At 52.2% G+C, this 9482-nt stretch overlaps 2 protein-coding genes across 2 annotated transcripts; both read right to left on the bottom strand.

The window, feature by feature from the left end:
* Positions 1 to 107: 107 nt before the first annotated feature.
* UFC1 (ubiquitin-fold modifier conjugating enzyme 1) lies at positions 108 to 3142 on the bottom strand. The gene is made up of 6 exons (XM_073639262.1): positions 2941 to 3142; positions 2040 to 2107; positions 1894 to 1957; positions 1746 to 1822; positions 1506 to 1596; positions 108 to 1327 (listed from the first exon to the last, which is right to left on the bottom strand). The coding sequence occupies exons 1-6, from the start codon at positions 3061 to 3063 to the stop codon at positions 1256 to 1258; spliced, it is 495 nt and encodes a 164-aa protein (XP_073495363.1). The 5' UTR covers positions 3064 to 3142; the 3' UTR covers positions 108 to 1255.
* Positions 3143 to 4340: 1198 nt separating this feature from the next.
* On the bottom strand, positions 4341 to 5689 carry APOA2 (apolipoprotein A2). Its single transcript, XM_073637613.1, has 4 exons — positions 5602 to 5689; positions 5255 to 5325; positions 4659 to 4794; positions 4341 to 4557 (listed from the first exon to the last, which is right to left on the bottom strand). Exons 2-4 carry the CDS (start codon positions 5304 to 5306, stop codon positions 4452 to 4454), a joined length of 294 nt encoding a protein of 97 aa, XP_073493714.1. The 5' UTR covers positions 5307 to 5325; positions 5602 to 5689; the 3' UTR covers positions 4341 to 4451.
* Between the last annotated feature and the right edge of the window lie 3793 nt (positions 5690 to 9482).

The raw sequence follows: 9482 nt of genomic DNA, 5'->3' as shown, positions 1-9482 counted from the left end.
GTCCTGCCTTATCTGCTGGGCCCATATCACAGTCACATACCCCGCTATCCCCAGCACACAGCAGGCGCAGTCTCTTTCCATTTTAAGATTTCCAACATGAAATAAAATTGAGGTGGAAATTCCTGTACTTTATTATAATAGAGAAATAATGAAGATGGTTCCCGACATCATAGCGTGAACAGTTCAAGGAAGCGACAGAGGCTCGGCCGTCCCCGGCGAGGGGAAGGGAGGGAGCAGACGGAGGCTCGGCCGTCCCCGGCGGGGGGAAGGGAGGGAGCAGACGGAGGCTCGGCCGTCCCCGGCGGGGGGAAGGGAGGGAGCAGACGGAGGCTCGGCCGTCCTCGGCGGGGGGAAGGGAGGGAGCAGACGGAGGCTCGGCCGTCCTCGGAGGGGGGAAGGGAGGGAGCAGACGGAGGCTCGGCCGTCCTCGGCGGGGGGAAGGGAGGGAGCAGACGGAGGCTCGGCCGTCCTCGGCGGGGGGAAGGGAGGGAGCAGACGGAGGCTCGGCCGTCCTCGGCGGGGGGAAGGGAGGGAGCAGACGGAGGCTCGGCCGTCCTCGGCGGGGGGAAGGGAGGGAGCAGACGGAGGCTCGGCCGTCCTCGGCGGGGGGAAGGGAGGGGGCAGACGGAGGCTCGGCCGTCCTCGGCGGGGGGAAGGGAGGGGGCAGACGGAGGCTCGGCCGTCCCCGGCGGGGGGGAAGGGAGGGGGCAGACGGAGGCTCGGCCATCCCCGGCGAGGGGGAAGGGAGGGGGCAGACGGAGGCTCGGCCGTCCCCGGCGGGGGGGAAGGGAGGGGGCAGACGGAGGCTCGGCCGTCCCCGGCGGGGGGAAGGGAGGGAGCAGACGGAGGCTCGGCCGTCCTCGGCGGGGGGAAGGGAGGGGGCAGACGGAGGCTCGGCCGTCCTCGGCGGGAGGAAGGGAGGGGGCAGACGGAGGCTCGGCCGTCCTCGGCGGGGGGAAGGGAGGGGGCAGACGGAGGCTCGGCCGTCCTCGGCGGGGGGAAGGGAGGGAGCAGACGGAGGCTCGGCCGTCCTCGGCGGGGGGAAGGGAGGGAGCAGACGGAGGCTCGGCCGTCCTCGTCGGGGGAAGGGAGGGGGCAGACGAAGGATGTGAGGCTTGGCGGGGAGGCAAGTGGGGCTTAGCTAACACCGGTGGGGGCAACAAAGGCTCTGTGGTCACTGCTGAGGAGAGTGAGGGGACGGCGGGGGCCACATGGTCCAACCACCATCCTTCCTTTTTTTAGGCCATGGTAGAAATCAATCGTCTTTGTGTCGGATGAGTCCTTTACTGATGAGATCGGGAATCTCCACCGCCAGCCACGGCCCGAGCTAAGAGACACAAAAGAAGAGTGAGAACCACATTTGTGGCTACTTTTATTTTAAAAAGAAGGACCCCCAAAATAAAAAGTGAAAATGCTCGGTCATTCCCGAGCTCTGCCGACATGACAGGACGACAGGCGCCATTCCCCAGTGAGCACTCCCCTACCTGCAGGATTAATATACTCACCCCCAGGGCAATGAGATGCGCCAGCCCAAATTTCGGGACGTTCCGCGCCCACAGAGGCTTGAAGTGCTCCGTCAGACAGATCTTACCTCCTCTGCATGAAAAACCAGCGGAGAGCGATCTGTGAGACATGGCCGGGGGGCACGGTCTGACCCCTAATTACACAGTGTGGGCCATGCCCCTGGGCCTGTACCCTCACAGATATTCATTATTCCCCTCTGTACCAGGCCTTCTCTTTCGTACCTGTACATTTTCGCCGTCTTCCCGTCTAGCTCTGGAATGGCAATTTCTGGCGCTGTGGCGGGGTAAGTGACCGGGATCTGTGGGGGAGGACACCTCATTATCTCACCACGTCCCTCGTAATAATATAAAAGGTTCTAATAAAACTCACATCGAACTCCACGTCAAACTCGTACTTGAGCAGCTCGTGAATGTACCAGCACTTCCCGAACCACCTGAAAGAGATGGCCGCCGTTACCATGTGCACTGTGAGTGCAGGAAGCCAGGGGGCGATGCAGGGATTTACCCAAATCTTACCTGGTGCCTTCCTTATTGGACTCCAGGCGTAACCAGTCATTGTCGGCCTTCTTGTTATTCTCCACGTACTGTGGGAAGAAGAAGAAGACATAAGACGTTCAGAGAAGGACAGTGCTGGGGACAGTACAGAGGCAGCAAGGGATAGGGGCCAACATCAGCAGAAAGGATAGCGGGGGGGGGGGGGGGAGCCAACACGACAGCGTCTGAGGCAGCGCGGGGGGGGGGGGGGGGGGAGGCGAGGGTGTCAGGGGGGAAAGAGGCGAGGAGGTGGCGTCGACGCGGGGGAAAGGGGGGAGGGGGAAGGAGGGGGGAGAGGCGAAGGGGGGGCAAAGAGGCAAAAGGGGGGGGGCAAAGAGGCAAAAGGGGGGGCAAAGAGGCAAAAGGGGGGGGCAAAGAGGCAAAAGGGGGGGCAAAGAGGCAAAAGGGGGGGGCAAAGAGGCAAAAGGGGGGGGCAAAGAGGCGAGGGGGCCGGCGTCAGTCAGCGCGGGCGAGGGGGCCGGCGTCAGTCAGCGCGGGCGAGGGGGCCGGCGTCAGTCAGCGCCAGGGGCAGCGCAGGGGGGGTGAGGGGTCCGGCATCAGCACAAAGGGGGAGGGGGCTGACCTCAGTGCCAGGGCAGATGTCAGGGGCAGTATTGGGGGTAAAGGGGTCAGTTCAGGAAGTGGTGTGAGGGTAGAACATCACTGCAGGGTACAATAGGCTGTATCACCCTGCAGGGGTCAGTATGGAGGCTCAGCAAGTGGACATATGGGGGTAGAGTGGAACAGTAAGGGGGCAGGTTCCAGGGAGAAGCTGCAGGACATATATAGCTGCAGCTGTCATGGTGACAGCTGATTAGACAGTCGGAACCTTTCTCCCGTACTACACGTTCCCGGGGGCTCTTTACCACACGACACAACCCACCTTAATGAGCGCCTGGTATTCCTCCTTCAGCCGCTGCACCCACAGCTCCTTATCCCTGGGACTGGCATGTGTCTTCAGCAGAGGAATCTCGGACACTACCCGGCGAGTCGCCTCATCCACCATGTTGGAAAAGGAAAGGGAATCCCGGAAGCGGACGTGTGTGTCATGCCAGTATTAAGCTGGGGCGACCATCTTGGTCTCTGGTGTCCTTCTCCCGAGCTCCCCCTGGTGGTAGACAGTTGACTCTGCAGCCCTATGGCTGTAATACAGGACAGACAATAATACAACAAAGGATTCTGGGGAGGTTGTATTTAGTTCTTTCTTCTCTTTTTTTTATTGCATATTTTGGGGACGTGCAGCCGGAAAAAAATGACAAATCTAGAGTTCCATTTTTCTTTTACCTGAGGAGTTTAATCATTTTATATTTTGATAAATTGGACATTGATGGACGATATCGGATATGGGGGCGATTACATTTTTTTGGGGGGCGATTATTATTATTTTATTTTTTTTTACACAATAACTGCACTCGTCTGATTGGCCATCCTGTATACTGCAATATATAGTGACATGGACGCTCTACATGATGGCGGGCTTCATAGGAGCACCAAGGTGTCGGCACCCTAACTGCTAGAAGACACAACAGGACATGGTGGCACCGCCGGAAACCAATGACCACCAGTGTAGCACCCGGCGCATAGTAAAACATATATACTGTCTTGTTTGCCATAGCGACCAATCACAGCGCAGCTTTCATCCTTCAAGCCCAGAATACGAAATGAAAGCTACGCTGTGATTGGTCAAAACAGGTTTCCCTTCATCATATTTATTAAAAGTCGCCCCAATAACTCACGATCAGTGCCAGTCAGGGGCAGAGAGGAGTGTTTTACTAATGTCCTGCCCCTGCTCCTGCTAAATAAAGAAGGGGAGAGCTTAAGCTCCTCATTGCTCTCTTCTTTATTTAGTCATGTGACCTCATCCTGCTCTGCTGATAGTGGAAAGACTCCAGGGGGCAGGACACTACTAAAACACTCCTCTCTGCCCCTGACTGGCACTGATCGTGAGTTATTGGGGCGACTTTTAATAAATATGATGAACAGCGACTGTTTACACTTTAACCAGTAAAGAGGCACTGTCATGGGGGCAGCATTTTTATTTAAAGGGCCAGTGCCTCTAAAATTGGCGGTAGTTATGGAGCGTTATAGGCTGATATTAGTCACTTATGTGGGTATTTATAACATGTTAGGATGATACCCGGCACATGTAAACTTTAGGTGTCGTGTCCCTTTAAGAGCGATTCAGACCAGATGAATTGACTCGGCTTTGGATGATTTCTCCTATAAGGGATTTATTAATTATTATTTTGTGAATGACTCATAAATGAGGCGCTGATACCGGAGTTGGAACAGACAAAAGCTTTAATACATCACAACAGACACAGCCACATAGTATCAAAAGATAAGACGAGAGGTCGGGGGCGCCGGGGTCAGCGAGACAAGGGAGGGGGGCACTCAGGAAGCCGCCAATTTCTTTCCAGCGTCGACCAACTTGGCGAAAATCTTCTCGATCTCCTCCTTGATTGGGTCTGTCTGGGATTTGGTTTGCTCCAACAATTGCCTGGGGTGGGGGAGGGAGGGGACAATGACATTATCAGAACATGACATCATCATCACTGGACCATTACCCTCAGTGCATAGCCCCCATAAAACTTTACGTACCCGGCATGAGCCTGGATCTCTCCGTTCTGGACCTTCTGGGCCACTTCGTGTATGCTGGTTTTGAAGGTTTCAAACCAGTTCTGAAGGATCTCGCTGACCTGCTGGGCACTGGCGACTTCTCTCTTTACTATGCCAGCTGGAAAAGACAAGAGTGAAAACATTACATATAACAGGCTGTGATTTTCATAGCTGCCACTAGATGATGCTGTGTAATTCTGCATTTAGAAAAAATAATGCTTAAAGTGGGATTTTTTTTTCAACTTTTTTTTTTTTTTTTTTATTCCATATATAGATGGCCGAAATGACAACATTACATATAAAGAGCTGCAATTCTGGCTGGTGCTCACAGATGGCTCTGCGTAAATCTACATGATTAATGCTATGACAAAATGGCGGCGCCCAAATCAGAAGATTTTTTATCCTTAAAGTGGGATTTCATTCTTCAAAATTATTTTTCCTTATCATCTGTAGGTGGTCGAGATGACAGACATTGCATTCACTACAGATAGACGGGCCAACCCGGGCGTGATTATTATCACTCCAAAAAAATGATCGGAGAAAATGAGGAGGGTGTAGTCAGCGCCTCATCGTCTTACCCTCTAGGCTGCCGATGACGAGGATGAGGACGGTCAAGGCCAAGACTTTCATGACTGCGGTTTCTTTGCTCCTGCAATATCACATATAATATCAGTGTTATGAGAGAACACAACATAAAAAAAAAACTAATTTAAAACATTTTTTACTTGTTTTTAAGTGAGTAATTATTTCATGTTGATTATTAAAAGTGTCCCCTCCATTGTAGGATCTTTTATTATCAACTGATTCCCATAAAATACCTAAAAACTACCCCAAAAGAATAAAAGAAAACTAAAATAAATAAAAAAATAAAATTAATAATTCTTAAAAAAAAAAGTGTTCTCAGGATCAGTCCTTGGGAACGTACCTGTGTGATCTGAAGGTTCTCGGGAATTATGCTTGGCACTTTCTTCTGCCCCCTTATATACAGGGGGTGACGCCATGTGGCACCGCCCCGCTCTCATCCCATTGGTCGACGCTTGCTGACAACTTTATTACCTTCCAAAGGTCTCTGTCCCCGTAGAGTTGGCTCCTTTTATCTCTGTGAGGTTTTGCTGACTTTTTGTTGTCTCACATCCATGTCAGAAATCAAAGGAAAGGATTTTTATTTTCCAGATTTTCTTTTATTTCAATATGGAAAACAATAATTTTGAATATACCGTATTTTTCGGACTATAAGACGCACCTAGGTTTTAGAGGAGGAAAATAAAAAAAGAAAATTAAGCAAAAAATGTGGTCATGATGTACTGTTATGGGGGAGGGGGTCTGCTGCTGACACTGTTATAGGGGTAAAGTCCCCCATTCTGTTAATATCCTCCATCCTGGTATATATGGCCCCCTCCTTCCTGTTACACGTGGCCCCCATCCCCATATGCATGGCACCCCCTGATCCCTATCCTGGTATGCATGGCATCCCCTGATCACCATCCTTATATGCATGGCACCCTCTGGTCCCCATCCTGGTATGCAAGGCACCCCCTGATCCCCACCCTGGTATGCATGGTCGCCCTGATCCCCATCCTGGTAATGCATGGCACCCCTGATCCCCATCCTGTATGGCAGACCCCCGTGATCCCCATCCTGGTATGCAAGGCACCCCCTGATCCCCATCCTGGTATGCAAGGCCCCCCTGATCCCCATCCTGGTAATGCATGGCCCCCCTGATCCCCATCCTAGTAATGCATGGCCCCCCTGATCCCCATCCTGGTAATGCATGGCCCCCTGATCCCCATCCTGGTAATGTATGACCCCCCTGATCCCCATCCTGGTAATGCATGGCCCCACTGATCCCAATCCTGGTAATGCATGGTCCCCCTGATCCCCATCCTGGTAATGCATGGCCCCCCTCATCCCAATCCTGGTAATGCATGGCACCCCCTGATCCCAATCCTGGTAATACATGGCCCCCTGATCCCCATCCTGGTAATGCATGGCACCCCTGATCCCCATCCTGGTAATGCATGGCACCCCTTGATCCCAATCCTGTTAATGCATGGCACCCCTTGATCCCAATCCTGTTAATGCATGGCCCCCCTGATCCCCATCCTGGTAATGCATGGCCCCCTGATCCCCATCCTGGTAATGCATGGCCCCCCTGATCCACATCCTGGTAATGCATGGCCCCCCTGATCCCAATCCTGGCAATGCATGGTACCCCTTGATTCCAATCCTGTTAATGCATGGCACCCCTTGATCCCAATCCTGGTAATGCATGGCCCCCTGATCCCCATCCTGGTAGTGCATGGCACCCCTTGATCCCCATTCTGGTAATGCATGGTCTCCCTGATCCCAATCCTGGTAATGCATGGCACCCCCTGATCCCCATCCTGGTAATGCATGGCCCCCCAATCCCAATCCTGGTAATACATGGCCCCCTGATCCCAATCCTGGTAATGCATGGCCCCCTGATCCCCATCCTGGTAATGCATGCCCCCCTTATTTCAATCCTGGTAATGCATGGCCCCCCTGATCCCCATCCTGGTAATGCATGGCCCCCTGATCCCCATCCTGGTAATGCATGGCACCCCTTGATCCCAATCCTGGTAATGCATGGCTCCCTGATCCCCATCCTGGTAATGCATGGCACCCCTTGATCCCCATTCTGGTAATGCATGGTCCCCCTGATCCCAATCCTGGTAATGCATGGCACCCCCTGATCCCCATCCTGGTAATGCATGGCCCCCCAATCCCAATTCTGGTAATACATGCCCCCCTGATCCCAATCCTGGTAATGCATGGACCTCTGATCCCCATCCTGGTAATGCATGCCCCCCTTATTTCAATCCTGGTAATGCATGGCCCCCCTGATCCCCATCCTGGTAATGCATGGCCCCCCTGATCCCCATCCTGGTAATGCATGGCACCTCTTGATCCCAATCCCGGTAATGCATGGCACCCCTTGATCCCAATCCTGTTAATGCATGGGACCCCTTGATCCCAATCCTGTTAATGCATGGCGCCCCTTGATCCCAATCCTGGTAATGCATGGCACCCCTTGATCCCAATCCTGTTAATGCATGGCACCCCTTGATCCCAATCCTGTTAATACATGGCACCCCTTGATCCCAATCCTGGTAATGCATGGCACCCCTTGATCCCAATCCTGGTAATGCATGGCACCCATTGATCCCAATCCTGGTATGCATGGCAACTCTGATCACCATTACACTGCGCACACAAAAATAAACAGTTATACTCACCTCCTCTCTCCTCCAGCCCTGAGTCCCGCTCTGCTGCCGACAGTCTCACTATGTGAGCCGCTCATGGCAGGGCGCATGGCGTCCCTGCCATGCGCCCTCACACAGTGAAGTGCTGTGCCTTAATAGTCACTGCTCCCCGCACCAGGACTGTGTGCGCGGGGAGTAGTGACCATTCACTCTCTTCAACAGCACGAACACTGTACCCACAGCGCGGCTCCTGCTGCGGCTGACGGTCTGTGTGCCCGCCATTAAAGACCATAAATATTCACTACAACTCATGGGAGTGGGTTGTAGTGAATATTCATGAGCTTTAATAGTGGGCACACATGACCGCCGGCTGCAGCAGGGGCCACGCTGTGGGTACAGTGTGCGCTCCATTAAGGAAAATGAATATTCATTGCTCTCCACGCCGTGGGGAGCAGGGAATATTCATTTTCTTTAGCAGCGGGCACATGGTAGGCTGCAGCAGGCGGCTGCTGCTTCCTGTGCCCCGCTCCCCCCCACAGTATATAGTATATACTATGGCTAGTATTCAGACTATAAGAGGCACCCCCCACTTTCCTCCAAAATTTTAAAGGAAAAAAGTGCGTCTTATAGTCCAAAATACGGTAAATGTGAAAATATTCCTTATATGATTACATTTTTATACTCTGATGTGAGATTTTTATGTGATTTACCCAAGTGAACGGCAATGCTGCCAGTGACTAAAGCAAGTCTCTGTACAGGGAGAACTCCTATGGTGTAGGCCTCATGGCGTCCATAGCAACCAATCACAGCCAAGCTCTCATTTTCCCAGAGATGATTCAGAAATGAAAGCTGAGCTCTGATTGGTTGCTATGGGTAACAGGGCCTGTGCAGTTAGATTACAATTATAAGCCTAATTGAGACTGGGCCGTCAGTCATGTTAGGCTGCCCTGGACCTCCACACCTCACGCCATTTTCTAATCTAATGCCCGAGGACAATGGAAGCGTTAATGTGAGAGTTTATCTCCTCATGGACGTTTTCTGTCACTCTGCCCTTTGCTTCGTATTATCTAAGAAGGGATAACGGAGATAAAACCTTACGCTTGTGCCCTCTGCGGCGGCAGTACACGTGCATCGGGGACGTGATGAGACACTCCTCAGGTCACATCAAGATGCTGTTATAACCTGGGTATTTATATGTAATTATATACAGTGCTTTGAAAAAGTATTCACTTTTCCACATTTTTTCACGTTACACCCACAAACTTAAATTTATATTATTGGGATTTTATGTAATACTAACACAAAGTAGCAAGTATTTGTGAAGCGTAAAGGAACAGATACAGGGTTTGTGACATATTATAAAAATATTCACATCAGCTCTGACCAGCTTTCCTGCCTCTGCTGAAGAAAAGCCTCCCCACAGCATGATGCTGCCACCACCATGTGTGACGGTGGGGATGGTGTTTTTAGGATGATGTGCAGTGTTAGTTTTCCACCACACATGGCGTTTTGTATTTAGCCCAAAAAGTTCTACTTTTGTCTCATCTGACCAAAACACCTTCTTACACATGCTCCACCTACA

The sequence above is a fragment of the Phyllobates terribilis genome, unplaced genomic scaffold (assembly GCF_046119375.1).
Source record: "Phyllobates terribilis strain yellow unplaced genomic scaffold, ASM4611937v1 Scaffold_7__3_contigs__length_470593459, whole genome shotgun sequence".
Taxonomy (NCBI): domain Eukaryota; kingdom Metazoa; phylum Chordata; class Amphibia; order Anura; family Dendrobatidae; genus Phyllobates; species Phyllobates terribilis.
This window is presented reverse-complemented; position numbering and strand designations above follow the sequence as displayed.